Source organism: Procambarus clarkii, chromosome 10 (assembly GCF_040958095.1).
Source record: "Procambarus clarkii isolate CNS0578487 chromosome 10, FALCON_Pclarkii_2.0, whole genome shotgun sequence".
In the NCBI taxonomy this organism is placed as follows: domain Eukaryota; kingdom Metazoa; phylum Arthropoda; class Malacostraca; order Decapoda; family Cambaridae; genus Procambarus; species Procambarus clarkii.
This window is the reverse complement of record NC_091159.1, coordinates 10,925,731-10,942,032: the sequence shown is the minus strand read 5'-3', so window position 1 is coordinate 10,942,032 and position 16,302 is coordinate 10,925,731. Positions and strand designations below refer to the sequence as shown.

Genomic DNA, 16,302 nt, shown 5'->3' with positions numbered 1-16,302 from the left:
CACAAGTGGAGTACCACAGGGTTCAGTTCTTGCACCAGTGATGTTTATTGTGTACATAAATGATCTACCAGTTGGTATACAGAATTATATGAACATGTTTGCTGATGATGCTAAGATAATAGGAAGGATAAGAAATTTAGATGATTGTCATGCCCTTCAAGAAGACCTGGACAAAATAAGTAGATGGAGCACCACTTGGCAAATGGAATTTAATGTTAATAAATGTCATGTTATGGAATGTGGAATAGGAGAACATAGACCCCACACAACCTATATATTATGTGAGAAATCTTTAAAGAATTCTGATAAAGAAAGAGATCTAGGGGTGGTTCTAGATAGAAAACTATCACCTGAGGACCACATAAAGAATATTGTGCAAGGAGCCTATGCTATGCTTTCTAACTTCAGAATTGCATTTAAATACATGGATGGCGATATACTAAAGAAATTGTTCATGACTTTTGTTAGGCCAAAGCTAGAATATGCAGTTGTTGTGTGGTGCCCATATCTTAAGAAGCACATCAACAAACTGGAAAAGGTGCAAAGACATGCTACTAAGTGGCTCCCAGAACTGAAGGGTAAGAGCTACGAGGAGAGGTTAGAAGCATTAAACATGCCAAAACTAGAAGACAGAAGAAAAAGAGGTGATATGATCACTACATACAAAATAGTAACAGGAATTGATAAAATCGACAGGGAAGATTTCCTGAGACCTGGCACTTCAAGAACAAGAGGTCATAGATTTAAACTAGCTAAACACAGATGCCGAAGAAATATAAGAAAATTCACCTTCGCAAATAGAGTGGTAGACGGTTGGAACAAGTTAAGTGAGAAGGTGGTGGAGGCCAAGACCGTCAGTAGTTTCAAAGCGTTATATGACAAAGAGTGCTGGGAAGACGGGACACCACGAGCGTAGCTCTCATCCTGTAACTACACTTAGGTAATTACACTTAGGTAATTACACACACACACACTCACACATACTTGTGTGGGTGCCTGTGGCTGAGTGAACAGTGCTTGGTACTCGTAACCCTTGGGTCCGGGTTCGATCCCCGGCGTTGGCAGAAAACAGATGGGCAAAGTTTCTTTGTCCCTGATGCCCCTGTAACCTAGCAGTATATAGGTACCTGGGAATTAGACAGCTGTTACGGGCTGTTTCGTGTGTGTGTGTGTGTGTGTGAAAAAAATTGATTGATTGACAGTTGAGAGGTGGGCCGAAAGAGCAGAGCTCAACCCCTGCAAGCACAACTAGGTGAATACACTCTCACTTTCACTGGCTGAGTGCATACTCCATACAAAGTTTCCATAGGCTGACTCCATACATAGTTTCAAATGTAAATATGATGGAGTTCAATACGCTCAGGAACGTGTACACCAGTAAATTGACAGTTGAGATGCTGGACCAAAGAGCCGAAGCTCAACCCCTACAAGCGCAATAGGTGAGTACACACATCTTTCACTCTTTCCATTGCCTCCTCCTCCCAATCCATCCCGTCCTCCTAATAGAACGTCGCTTTTCGACGTATACTCTACCCAAGGGCAAAAATTATCGTAATAGAAAATGGTAGCGGCTCGCGAAACTAGACATACTATCCCGTTTTCTGTTTTGGGTCCTCTGGTAGGTTAGAATAAGGGCACTTTAGTACGCCAGTGTTTTTGACAATGAGAAATCTTAGGAGGACGTTTAGTTCAATTATTGAACTAAAGTTCATTTATAGTTCAATTATTATGCACCGCATACGGTAGTGGAAAGGGGGTTACAGAGCCACATAATGGGCTCAGGGATTGAACGTTTACACGTCACACGTGACGTCTTCAGTTGGGTCTGAAGGATGTAAGCGAAGGTGATGCTGCGTCTTCGAGGCACGGAACCTTTGGTCGGTCAAGGGAGAGATTTTGAGAGTAAAGACTATACTGTACCCCGTTATCAAGCGTGGCGGTGGAAGTATGGTCCTTGCATTAAACTACTCATAGTTCGAAAGGTGAAGCACTGAGTCGAAGTAAGTTCTGACGCTCTGCTTTGCCAGCGGATCTATGCGAGTGTACACAAATCCATTCACACGTGACATGTATATATTTGTAGATCATGATCACTAAATCTCTCAATCCGGGCTCCGGGTACATATTATGCACGTGTGCTTGGTAGGGCTCCAGAGGTGTACCCGATTGGGCTCGAGGGGTGTACCTGATTGGGCTCCAGGGGTGTACCTGATTGGGTTCCAGGGGTCTACATGATTGGGCTCCAGGGGTGTACCAGATTGGGCTCCAGGTGTGTACCTGATTGGGCTCCAGGTGTGTACCTGATTGGGCTCAAGGGGTGTACCTGATTGAGCTCTAGGGGTGTACCTGATTGGGCTCCAGGGGTCTACATGATTGGGCTCCAGGGGTGTACCAAATTGGGCTCCAGGTGTGTACCTGATTGGGCTCCAGGTGTGTACCTGATTGGGCTCAAGGGGTGTACCTGATTGAGCTCTAGGGGTGTACCTGATTGGGCTCCAGGGGTGTTTGTGTGATAGGGCTCTGGGAGTTTTGTTTTATAGGGATCTAGGGATTCATACACAGGTTTAAAAGTAGATATGATAGTATCCAATAGATTTCAGACCTCGAGTTATATCTATGGTTCATTCAGTTAGGGTAGCAGGCTGCTAGGCTTAGGCTCTGCTGTCATTATCCCTGGCAGTATGCATCACATGATGATTTGATAAAAATCCAAAAGTTTAATATAACTAAATAATTGTTAAAGATATATTCATACATTTTATGACATTTATAGTTGTCTTGAACAATGTCCTCCAAATGGTTAAGTTTTTTTTTAAAGTTTCTATGAGATTAACCCTTTTATGTCTGGTTTGGAGTGTTGTTAGCCCTCTCTTTCTTTTCCTTTATGTCAAAGGTTTCATTGATTATTCTTATTTTTTGTTATATACTGTATATACTGTACTTTGAAAGAGTCCAATTGAAAATTAGTTTATCAAAGGCTGAGTAGATTGTCAATTAGATTAATAATAGCATAAATATCATCCCCTTAAATCAAATTAGTAATGAATGATCACTTTTACCCAGATAACATACTCTTTATAGTAGGATTTTTGTTTTTGTTTTAAGTATGGTATTAGTCACTATTAAGGTGTCTTTGCTCCAGGTTGGGTCATGCAGATGTCGTGCTTCCTGTACATCAGGCGTCGGTGGGAGGATGACCAGAGACTTATGAACAATGTCCTCGACTATTTCAGGGACATTGACCACACGTTCCAGGTAAACTTGTGGTGTGTTGAGGATTGGAGAGGGGGAAGTTTCAGAATGTATGCATGAAAGAATGCCGAGTACTGTATATGATTAAGTGAGAATTAAATAATGATAGGATGAGGAAAGACGAGAGTGAGCACGATATATTTATAAATAACAATAAAGATTCAGAGCATCAGTACATGCACCCAAGTTGAGGAATGCATTTCCATTGTCATTCAACCATGCAAGGAAGGGTGTTGATTTAGGTATCTCTCGATTTAAGAATGAACAAAGTTTTTATTTTTTTTTTATTTTTTTTAATACATGGGAAATGTTACTAAACACTAATCATAGTTTTGCTCAAAAGTTCAAGTCTATTTTGATGTTAAAGGGAAAAAAATGTGTCATGTCTTTAATATTTTTACTATAATGTGGATAAGTTTACATTAATGTGAGCTTAATAGCTAATCACAGTAAATTAGGTGTGTACATGTTTTGAAGGAGCTACTGCTGTGTTACAGGTGCTGCTGTTTCCTGAGGGAACCAACCTAACGCCGGAGACACAAAAGAAGAGTGAGGAATATGCACGAAAGGCTGGGCTGCCATGCCTGACCCATGTCCTCCATCCCCGAACCACAGGCTTTACCTACCTCGTCAACAAACTTCGCAACAGTAAGGCTCGTCTGGCTCATAAAGTGGCAATCTTTGATCTCCCAGTGGATAACATCCTTTATACATGTTTTCTTTATTTCTACAGATATTCACCAATTTTTACGGGTCCTATACCTGCATGCCTTCAAGATATACAGTAGTTACCTTGCATCAAAATAACATTACTGTCTTGCTCACTCTAAATCCCAATTACAAAATCCTTTAAATGATATTTTTAGCTTGAATTAAAAAAATGTAATAGATTTTCATTAAAATGTTTTTGGGAGTGACAGAAGCAAATAGCCATGCTAGAGAAAGAGCTCCATATTGTAATTTATGACGGCATGTTACTATCTGTATATTTACCTGAATTTACCTAAGGGCCACTAACACTGTAGTGGCTTTGTTGAGGACAGGAAGCCAGTAGCTTATCAAATGTCCCCATTTGTCCTAAAGATTTTTTCAATCTGGATTTGAAGTTCAACAGAGTTTTGGCATTTACAGCTTCGACAAGTAGGTGGTTCCATGGGTATATAACCCTGTGGTTATCTTGAGGTTATCTTGAGATGATTACGGGGCTTAGCGTCCCCACGGTCCAGTCCTCGACCAGGCCTCCTTTTTGTTACACATTCCCAGGAAGCAGCCCGTAGCAAATGTCTAACTTGCAGGTACCTATTTTCTGCTAGGTGAACAGGCGCATCAGGGTGAAAGAAAATCTGCCCATTTGTTGCCGCCTCCACCAGGGATTGAACTCAGAACCTTAGGAGATACCAACTATAATTTACAAAAAAGCCTCCAGATCTTTAGCTCCTGCCATTGCATTGCTCTTCAATAAGTCACTTAAACTCCAAACCTTTCCAGATATTCTAAAAAAAGCGAGAGTAACCCCTGTCCACAAATGTGGTGATTCCACTGATGTCAACTACTTCAGACCTATATCAATTTTGCCAAACTTGTCAAAAATATTTGAAAAACAAATCTACAAGCAGCTTTATTCTTATCTAGCCAAACTCAATATACTTAGCTCTTGTCAATAAGGCTTCAGACCCAAAAAAGCACTAACGATGCACTTATTAGTATGATTAACAACACAATACAATACAATACAATACAATACAATACAATACAATTTTATTTAGGTAAGGTACATACATACAATAAATATTTACAAGGAATGTTTAACTTATAGGTATAGCTAGTACATACAATGCCTAAAGCCACTATTACGCAAAGCATTTCGGGCATGATAAACTTAAATGACAAGCTTAATACTAATTGAGCATAATGAGTAGAATGAAAACATAGATGAAAAAGCAGCACAAATACAAATATGTCGACAAACAGCGCTCTTTAAAGAAAAAAACAGACATTGGTTGACAATAGAAGGGTAAGGTAGGTTACAGGGAATTTATTAGGTATAGCTTCGCTTTTAACTTAAACTGGTTGAGAGAGGTACAGTCTTTAACATGGTTGGGAAGGTCATTCCACATTCTGGGCCCCTTGATTTGTAGAGCATTTCTAGTTTGATTAAGTCGTACTCTAGGAATATCAAAACTGTATTTATTTCTGGTGTGATGCTCATTGGTTCTGATACAACCTTCTATGAAGCTTTTGAGATCAGGATTGGCATTATAGTTTAGCGTTTTATATATGTATAATACACATGAGAGAATGTGCAGTGACTTAATGTCTAACATATTCAGAGATTTAAGTAGGGGTACCGAGTGGTGTCTGGGGCCAGAATTGGATATTGTCCTAATAGCAGCTTTGTGTTGAGTAATTAGAGGACGTAAGTGATTTTGGGTAGTAGAGCCCCAAGCACAAATACCATAGTTGAGATATGGATAGATTAGGTAGTAATAGAGAGTCACCAGGGCAGGGCGTGGTACATAATATCTGATCTTAGAAAGAATGCCCACAGTTTTTGAAACTTTTTTTGATATGTTTAGAATGTGTCCCTGGAAATTAAGCTTGTGGTCAATGAGAATGCCAAGGAATTTGCCATCTAATTTGTTACAAATTTGGGTATTGTTTATTTTGAGATTTATTTGATTAGAGGATTTATTGCCAAACAGAATATAAAAGGTTTTGTCAATGTTAAGGGTGAGTTTGTTGGCAGTTAGCCACAGATGGACTTTATTTAGCTCAGTATTTACTGTGGCATTTAGAGCAAGGGGATCAGGACTGGAGTAAATGAAGGTTGTGTCGTCAGCAAATAGAATTGGTTTGAGGTGTTGGGAGGCATTTGGAAGGTCATTAATGTAGATGAGAAAGAGGAGAGGGCCAAGTATGCTGCCCTGGGGAACACCAATGTTGATGGGTAGGGTGGGAGAAATTGTATTATTCACAGAAACATATTGGAGCCTGTCAGTAAGGTAGGATTTGAGGTATTGTAGGGAGTGTCCTCTGACTCCATAATGATGTAATTTAAGAAGAAGGTTTTGGTGGTTGACAGTGTCAAAAGCTTTACGCAGGTCCACAAACAACCCAACAGAGAACTCATTTTTATCAAGAGCTGTATGAATCGAGTTAAGCATACTAATAAGTGCATCGTTAGTGCTTTTTTTGGGTCTGAAGCCATATTGGCAAGGGCTAAGTATATTGAGTTTGGCTAGATATGAGTAAAGCTGCTTATAGATTAGTTTTTCAAAAATTTTTGACAAGTTTGGCAGGATAGATATAGGTCTGTAGTTGTTAACATCTGTGAGATTACCACATTTGTGGACAGGCGTTACTCTCGCTTTTTTTAGAATATCTGGGAAGGTTTGGAGTTCAAGTGACTTGTTGAAGAGCAAAGCAATAGCAGGGGCTAAAGATCTGGAGGCTTTTTTGTAAATTAAAGTTGGTATCTCCTCAAGGGCACCAGACTTGGTTTTAAGGGAAAGGATTATCTCATTGACGTCAGTGGAATTAATAGGCTTTAGGTACAGAGACTGTGGATAGTTACCTGAAAGATAGTCATTAATGTCTGTACTGGAAGATGGAATATCATTTGCAAGGGATGAACCAATGGAAGAGAAGAACCTATTGAACTCAGTAGCAGAATCAGAGGCTGAAAGCTGACCATCGTTATTAGACAGGAGAGTCTGTTTGTTATTTAAAGACTTCTTTGATCCCAATATTTGAGAAATTGTTCTCCAAGTTTGTTTAATGTTGCTCTTTATTTGGGTAAATTTATCTTCGTAGTATTTAGTTTTGGCTCGTCTAATTATCTTAGACAGCAATAATGAGTAATTCTTTGAGAATTCTTTGGAGACAATTCCTAACCTATACTTCTTCTCAAGGTCATGTTTTTTATTAATAGATTTAAGTATTCCCTTTGTAAGCCAGGGATTGTTAAGCCTTTTGGTTGTGACTTGTTTTGTAAGCATAGGACAGTGGGTATTATAAAGGCTAAGAGTTTTTTGAAGAAAAGATTGTACTGCAAGGTTGATGTCCACTATGTTACCTAACTCGGACTCCCAGTTGACATTATCAGCAGCAGTTATAAAATTGTCTATAGCAGTTTCATTGTGCAGTCTAAAACGTATCACTCTTGACTCAAGAGGTGGTTTGCTAATGTTAGTTAAGAGAAATGTGGGGTAATGATCTGTAGTGCTATCGGTGATTATACCTGAAGTAAGCGGAGAGGTTATGTTTGTCCAGATGTGATCGACCGTCGTGGCAGTGCTATCAGTGATTCTAGTAGGTCTAGTGATTAAGGGTATGAGGAAGCAGGAATTCATACAGTTGAGGAAGCTAACAGCAGTGGGGTGTTCAGGCTCGCAGAGGTCAATATTAAAGTCCCCTGCGATAATTAGGTGGTTTTTATTCAGTCTGTTATCAAGTATTAGATTTCTAAGGTTTGAGTTGAATTCGGACACATCAGTGTTAGGAATTCTATAAACTGCACCCACAGTCAGGACAGACTCGGCACCCTTGACTCTGAAGCTGGCGAAGATATACTCCCCATAGCAGTCTCTGGTTCTAATTTCTTTTAAGCATGTTAGTTCTTGGTGGTAGTAAAGAGCAGTGCCACCACCTCTCTGAATTTGACGACAGTTGTGAATTGCTGAGTAGTTAGGCATGTTAAAGAGCTGAGTAGTATCCTCTTTCAACCATGTTTCAGTAAGTATAATAAAAGAGAATTTGTTGTCAATAGCTTCAATCAAGGCACTAACATCATCGAAGTGTTTACCTAGGGATCTAACGTTCAAATTGATTACAGAGATAGTGTGATTATGAGTTAATACATTGTTTACATCATGTGCTGCAAAATATCTGCAATTTAGATCATTAAAGTGATAATTGTCATAGATAGTGGATAAGAGGTTAAGTTCAGGGTCTATACTTGTCTGCATAAAAAAGCTGATTGCAGGAAAAACAAGGGAAGAAAGGCAAATAACAAGGTAGAAATAAGCTCTAAAATAGGGAAAAAGATGTACACAATACAGAACAAAGCAAACTCAAAAGGGGCTTACAGGGGTACAATGGAGTAAGGGAGTATGGCTAGGCTAGGCAACCTAGGTAATAAATGAGATTAACGAAAAAACATATAAACATGACTATACAAAACACAAGATATAGAAATACAAAACAAAAATATAAACAAGACTAAGCAATACAAAAACAAATTGAGCAAAAATGAAAAATGAGGTAGATTGCTTACAAGTACTCTCAGGTACACTGTAAGTAACAATTTGCAATTTGAGATACAGGCAAAGCCAGGGGTACAATGGAGTAAGGGAGCATGGCGAGGCTAGGCAACCTAGGTAATAAATGAAATCAAAGAAAAGTTGAATAATAAGCATAGGCAAAATTTAAGCTAATGATTATTAATTATAAATAGTTCAGTTATGACTGTATAATTAATAAGACCTGAAGAACTATTTATGCACTCAATTAAAAAATTTCAGTAAATGACTAGTTAAGAGTAAGTTAAAAATTAAGTCAGAAAATGAAACAATGAGACTTAGGAAACCTAGCCCCACTAGTTGACGGGGTTAATTAAGTTAATTCACTGGGAGTGATAATAAGGTGAGACAAACCACATTGGAAGAGGAAAGCGTTGAGGTTCTCGTCTTTAGTAATAGTGAACATTTTGCCCTCTGCGGTTTTTCTCACCTTTATCAGTCCATCTCTAACGAAGCACTGATGAATCGCATCTGGGTTTTTTTGACGGATTTGACGCAGGCGGTAGAGGAGGTGCTGTCTGTTCCTAGTCAAGCACTCGTTGATGTATAATCCCGTCCGTTGGGCTACAGCTGTCCGGACTAGATTGGATTTCGTGAACTGGGAAGACAGCTTCAGGCGAATTTTCCGTTGGTTTTGACTTGATGGATTCTTTTTGCCTACTCTATAGGCAGCAATAACGTCAGATTTGTTTAGAATGAGCTGCAATTTGTCTTTTATGAGATCCAGAGCTATTTCGACACAGTTTTCACCATCATGTTCCACAGGTATATCTTGGGACGACACTATAACAGAGTCTAGCAGCTTTTGCTGGTCTTGTTCATCCTGGGAGACAGAACGCTGGGCTGAAAATGTACTGATACATGCAGTCATTTTGTTGAGGGCTTCCTCCTGTTTTTTAATGGCTTCATCAGTTTTCAGAAGGTTGCTTTCCTCACGGAGATCATTTAAATCATGCTGTAGTTGGTCTTGGCTTGCCTTGCAGTTTCTAATTTCCTCGCGGAGGAGGGTTATTTCTTGTTATTTCTTAACTTAATATATGCAGCTCTTGATAAAAATGAGTGCCTTGTTGGGTTATTTGCAGACGTGCGTAAGGCTTTTGACACTGTCAACCACCAAAACCTTAAATTACAGTATTATGGAGTCAGAGGTCACTCCCTGCAATACCTTAAGTCTTACTTTACTGACAGGCTCCAGTATGTTTCTGTGAATAATTCAATTTCTCCCACCCTACCCATCAACATTGGTGTTCCCCAAGGCAGCATACTTGTCCCTATCCTCTTTCTCATCTACATTAATGACCTTCCAAATGCCTCCCAACATCTGAAACTAAATGTATTTGCTGACGACACGACCTTCATTTACTCCAGTCCTGACCCCCATGCTCTAAATGTCAGTGAATACTGAGCTAAAGAAAGTACATCTCTGGCTAACTGCCAACAAAATCACCCTCAATACCCTGTATTGAGAAAACTTTCTATATTTTGTTTGGCAATAAATCCTTAAATCAAATAAATCTCAGGATAAAGAATACCCAAATTTGTAACAAAGTAAATGGCAAATTCCTTGGCGTTATTGACCACAAGCTGAGTTTCCAGGGACACATTCTAAATATATAAAAAAAGTGTCAAAAAACACATTCTATTACTCTCTCATCTATCCTCATCTCAACTATGGTATTTGTGCTTGGGGTTCTACTACCCAAAATCATTTACGTCCTCTAATTACTCAACACAAAGCTGCTATTAGGACAATATCTAACTGTGGCCCCAGACATCACTCGGTAGCCTTACTCAAATCTCTGAATGTTAGATATTAAGTCACTGCACATCCTCTCATGTATATTTTATATATATAAAACTCTGAACTGTAATGTCAATCCTGACCTTAAAAGCTTCCTAGGAGGTTGTAACTGATCCCATGAGCACCACATCAGGAAGAAATACCTATTTGATATTCCAAGAGTACAGCTTAATCGAACTAGAAATGTTTTACAAATCAAGGGACCCAGAATGTGGAATGACCTTCTCAATCATGTTAAAGACTGTACCTCTCCCAACCAGTTTAAGATAAAAACTAAGTACTATCTAATTAACTCCATGTAACCTACCTCACCCCCCCAAAATGTCAACCCATGTCTACTATTTTAAACAATGCTGCTGTTTGTTGACCACATTGTATTTTTGCTATTTTTTCTGCCATGTTCCTCTCCCCTTTTTTATTTTTTATTATTTTTTATTATTTTTTTTTATTTCCTCAACACAATTTATACTTTAATGTCAATTAGTATTAAGTTTTAGTCTAAGTGTTTTTCCTGCCTGAAACGCTTTGCGTAATAGTGGCTTTAGGCATTGTATGTACTAGTTCTACCTATAAATCTATCAACGTTTTGTATCTCAGCTTGTATGTATGTACTTTACCTGAATAAATATTTGAATTGATTTGATTTGAATACGAATCCCAAGCACTTTTCACTCAGCTGTCAGGCCCCCTGTGGATGAAAAGGATCTGCTGTTTTCAGTCCTACATTGTAGGTTGTTGAGTTGTAACTGTTGCTCCTTTGTGTTATGTCTGACCTTTTGAAGAAATTGTTTAAATTAACATTTTTCCAAATTGTTCAGTGTTTTTAAAAGTTTTGATCAGGTCAGCTCTGTCATGTCTGGTTTGCATTGTTGTTAGTGCTGTGGCCCTCAACAATTCCTGATATGAGAGTTGACTTATTTCTGGAATGAATTTTGTTGCTTGGTGTCAAACTTTCTCCAAAACAGCTATACTCACCTACTCGCCTCACCTAGTTGCTTACTGGTCTCTAAGCCTTTTGGTGTGTCACCCAAGGCACTCCATCCTCAGTCCTAGTCCCACCTCTGGTCACAATTCACACTGCAGGCAATGAGTCGCAATAACGTGGCTGAAGGTGGGGAACTCCCCACCTTAGTCCTTCCCTTCTAGAATTACCTTCTTTTCTTACTGGCTCCTCACTTGACTCTCCTTATTTACTGCCCGTGATCTGAAATTACTTTGAGACCTAAAGATCCAGAATAACAAAAGTGATTGTGAACTATAAGAAAGTGATGACCCAAGATAACTTCAGTAACTGGTTGAACTAAATTTCCCTCTCGCAGGCAAGCAGCTGAATGCGGTATACGATGTCACTGTAGCATACCCGAAAACGTTGCCCCTCACCGAGCTCGACTTGGCTAAGGGCCTTATGCCAGAGGAGGTACACTTTCACATTAAAAGGTGAGTTGGTGGCCACAGAACCACTAGTCCTGTTATGTATTAACTAAGGCTGTTTTAGTTTATTTTTTACCACATGCATATTAATTCTGTTATAATGATGATCAGCACGTGAATTTGTCTTCCATAGTGGTTAAAGTGCTTTTACAGTGGAAATTAGTGTGATGATAGAGCTGGAGCAAATTGTTTGGGTTTGTTCCTAATAATTTTTATGGGCAGTGAATAGACAAATCACAATATATTTGGTGTAGCTTTACTTTTGTTGTTTATATTATTTGGTTATATCTCGTGTTGAAATTATCGTCTGTATGTGCCTCGATGGCATTTTCTTCTATCCACGTCACTTGTTCACCACTTGTACACTTGATCTCTATTTCCATATCTCTGTGGCTCCTCTATTTCCAGATCCACCTAATGTCTCGTGTTCTGTTTGTCTTTACTGTGACTGAAGTATGCCTTGATCTGCTTTGTGTATCTTGGTGTTTTCGCATCATATCTCCTCTGGTTCTTGTTTCCTCCAGTGTTTAGTTGCAGGAGTTTTAGCTTATCCTCATAGCTCTGATTTGTAATATTTGGTAACAATCTCGCAGCAAATCTTGGCCTTGGTTTTCTTACATTTCACCTGGTGTGGGATCCATGCCAGTGGAATGTGGGAGGAGGAGGAGGACATAATCTGGGACATATTGTGTGTAATTTGTACAGCATTTGGGAAATGCTTAGTTTAGTGTGCTGAAGTATTAAAAAAAAATTTTTTTTTAGAGGGCGTTGAAGTTTTGAAGGTTGCATGTTATATACAGTATGTTCTTCCAACTTAATTTCTCTGATTAGTTTAACATTGTTCAAAGTCGACAGATGTTGATCTTGGTTTGTGTGACATCAGCATTGACAGTGTTGAACATTATTACTTAAGAACTCTAATATATTCTAGTAAGTCTGGGTTGTTATAACTGTGATCTAATAAGAAATTAGGTGGTAATCTTTGACATTTTTCCCCTAGTTTAAAAAAGCCTAGTCATCACACCAACATTACAGAAATTGTCTTCCCCTGGCCTGCAGATATCAAGCCAGAAGCCTGCCGCAGACAGAGGAGGGGCTTCGCATTTGGCTCGGTGGGGTGTGGGAGGAGAAGGACAAGCTATTGCAAACTACTCTTCAACAGGGCTACTTCCCAGCTAGCACAGCGGATTCCCCTCACCCACCTATGAATGCTTCCTACCTCGCCTTCCTCTTCTGGACACCACTTACTATTGGTATGTGCCACTGCTTTTTCAGATGTCCTTTGCATATGCAGATCCTGACATTTTCCTGCTATGAATATTTGTAGGAGTGAAAATACAAAAGTGTTTGTCTAAAGCAAAATATAAAATAGAGCCTGTCCTTGTTTGCGAAGAAGGCTTAGTATGAATTTTTTAAGATTGAATGTAGTTATGTACACATTACAAGTTTACACATATTGTAAAATTTATTGTCTATTACAGAATAGTAAATATACTGTACTGTACTTGCATTTTACATAATATTAATGGTTGTTATCCTAAAGGTTTTGAACCCTTGTCAATGTACTGTTTCTTAGTGTGGCTAATATATTATTTTTTGTGTTGGGGGAGTGAAGGGTATTAGCATAGCAAATATATATATATATTTGCATGGAGTAGGAGGAAGGTATTTAGGCAAAGAGCCAAGCACTGGAACATGTTTCATTATTCAGTGCCAAATTTGCCCTAGAATACAGTCTGACAGTCATTTTACATTCAGGCTCCAACTTTCTTTTGGGGGCATAGGGGGTGAAAAGTGTAAAGGAACAATGCCAAATTGTCCCAGAATTGCCAGCATGAGAAATCATTTCCTTTTCCTAAATTAAGTAGGCTGCTTAATATGCATCAGGCCTGGTAAATCAGTTTAACACATTTCACCTGCTTGTGCAATTCTCTCATCACTTAATACTGCCTTTGCCACAGGTATGGTATACCTACTGTGTACCTGGTGGGTAATGCAGTTGTGGTGTCTGGCTCACACCATTCTCTTCACTGTGGTCTCATTTGCCACAGATGGTCTTCAGCACTTTGAGATTTGGCTCCACCGGCAGGAAGCAGCTAGACTAGGGAAGCATCGATGAGGCTGCGAGAATTGTGTGATGGCAAGTCAGTTTTTATGTACTCTTTAATACTTCAGATATATTTATTATATGTAAATATTGTACAAATAATTGTAAGCAGACAGAAATGTGCAAAAAACATGAGTGATACTAGTCACTATCAAACACATGGTTCTTTTATCTTACAAATTTACCAAAGGTATGAAGCAGTGCAAAGCTAAAGCTTCCACATTTGAGCTTCCAGTTAAGAGCTTCCATGTCAGTGTGCAGCTTTACTTGTAAATGCCTTAGAAATACTTTGTGGCTGAAGGTGATAAGAATCACAAGAGGAACAAGTATTTGAAAACGGATATTCTTTTAAGCCCTTTTTTTTTTTTTTTTTTGTCACAAACACAACAAATTTTATTTTTAGACAGGAGGAAACATTAAAATAATGATTGTACATTTAGGAGACGGAACACCATGAGCGTAGCTCTCATCCTGTAACTACACTGAGGTAATTGCATTTACTATTTAGTTTATAGGCCAAAATGTTAAACCAGTATCTTGAATAAATATTATTACAAAAGTCAATTGTTTGGTATTATTGGAAAGATCAAATACAGGTATGTTTTTATCATTAGCAGAAATTAAATTGTGTTAAGAGAAATCATTGTTAATTGTAACATATGTTATGCTGTGCATTGTGAAAATTTCATCAAGATCAGATTGACTGGGGTGGCAATCCAAAACTGTGTGCCTCTATTTACCCAGCAGGAAATTGGTACCTGGTTGGTTGTTAAACGATTTGGGGGATTGTATTGTTGGGAACAGTAGTGGGAAAGGCTTATCATGAGCTATGAAAAGGGAAAGCTCTCAGCCTGCTAACAGGAGTCAACAGTCGTGTGTTGCATTGCTCTTCAATGTAAAAAATAAAGTTAGGCTGTGTTGTAAGTTGGGTTTTGATTGTCTAAATTAGCCAGGTACTGTTTCCGACTGGAAAGAGTATATCATGCTTTTCCACTTGCATGCACACAGTGCAGAGAAACAATATTTTAAAGCCTATATTTGTGTAGTGTCAATTGCAAAATGGTCTTTATATATTTATATAGAGTATTTGTGAACTTTATAATAAGATCTGAGGGTTTTTTGGACCAAATATTTTTCCACATGTGTTATATCTGGATAAGGAATTTTTTAAAGTTAGTGAATAAAATATTGAAGTAATACAGTACTATTTGATTTTTGTCCTCTATATATTTTGTTAAAGCAATGGAAAACTAAATATGGAAGTTATTAAAAATCATAGTGGTAGTGTATTCTTGTCGCACGTCGCTATTAATTTATTTTTGGTTCAATTCCTGGCCCATAGGGGGTAGATGGCACCAATCCTAAAATGCTCCAATTCACCAAGAAGTAATTGGGTAGTGGTTGTAAACCAATGTTCAAGTCATGTTCCAGAGAAAACTAGTGTAAGGCTTTAGATGAGCCAGGGTAAGAAGTCAGACAGTATTGTCTATGTCCATATCAAGCAATCCCCGTGGCGCATTGGTAAAACACTCAACTGGCCCCTTGCAAGCGCTTTGGGCTGGGTTCATATCCTGGCCGGGGAGGATTGACTGGGCGCCAATCCTTAACTGTAGCCTCAGTTCACCCAGCAGCGAATGGGAGCCTGGTTGTTAAAAGATTTTGAGAGTCGTATTCCGGGTCTTGAATCAACTGGCCAACCCTCTTCGTGAGTCTACTGCACAGGAGAGAATGTGTCCATGGCATCAGACTGCAACTTATATGGTTCACTACAGTTATCTTGAGATGATTTCATGGCTTAGCGTCCCCGCGGTCATGTCCTCGACCAGGCCTCCTTTTTGTTACACACCCCCAGGAAGCAGCGTAGCAGCTGTCTAACTCCCAGGTACCTATTTACTGCTAGGTAACAGGGGCATCAGGGCAAAAGAAACATTTTGCCCATTTGTCTCCGCCTCCACCGAGGATCGAACCCGGAACCTCAGGATTACGAATCGGATGTGCTGTCCGCTCAGCTGTCAAGCGCCTGTCAAAGTAAGTTAATTCTCTTCCCCCCCCCATATGATTGAAGAAGGGATTTTAACTATACTGAACAGGGTATAAGAAAAATAAAATAGGGAATGAGGTTAATTTTTATGTGCCCCTCAGGGTTGTCATATTAATAGGTTAATAGGGTGTAACATAATTAACATGGGTTAATCATGTGCCATTTGCTTTGATAAACCATAGTTGATATAACTGTGGTGATTGCTGGATTGTAAATTTGAGAGCACAAGTACTTTACCAGATTCTCATGAAATTTAGTGATCCATTATTATTTAAACCATTTTATTAAGTTATAGTCTTCATTTGCAGGATACAGTACTGCATATTACTTGGAGGCATCTTCAGATTGATGCCTTCCACCCATGAAAGTG

At 38.9% G+C, this 16,302-nt stretch overlaps 1 protein-coding gene across 3 annotated transcripts in view; it reads left to right on the top strand.

Moving 5' to 3' along the window:
* The window catches only part of LOC123747162 (lysocardiolipin acyltransferase 1), a 66,536-nt gene extending 51,446 nt beyond the window's left edge, over positions 1-15,090 (top strand). For 2 of the 3 annotated variants that reach the window (XM_069321582.1, XM_069321583.1), the window contains 5 exons: positions 3,143-3,255; positions 3,750-3,900; positions 11,673-11,790; positions 12,820-13,037; positions 13,746-15,090. In XM_069321582.1, the coding sequence (XP_069177683.1) occupies positions 3,143-3,255; positions 3,750-3,900; positions 11,673-11,790; positions 12,820-13,037; positions 13,746-13,903 (758 nt within the window). In that variant the 3' untranslated portion in view covers positions 13,904-15,090. The remainder of the gene's footprint in view (positions 1-3,142; positions 3,256-3,749; positions 3,901-11,672; positions 11,791-12,819; positions 13,038-13,745) is intronic. The other variant, XM_045729196.2, reaches the window with a different exon arrangement.
* Positions 15,091-16,302: the final 1,212 nt, after the last annotated feature.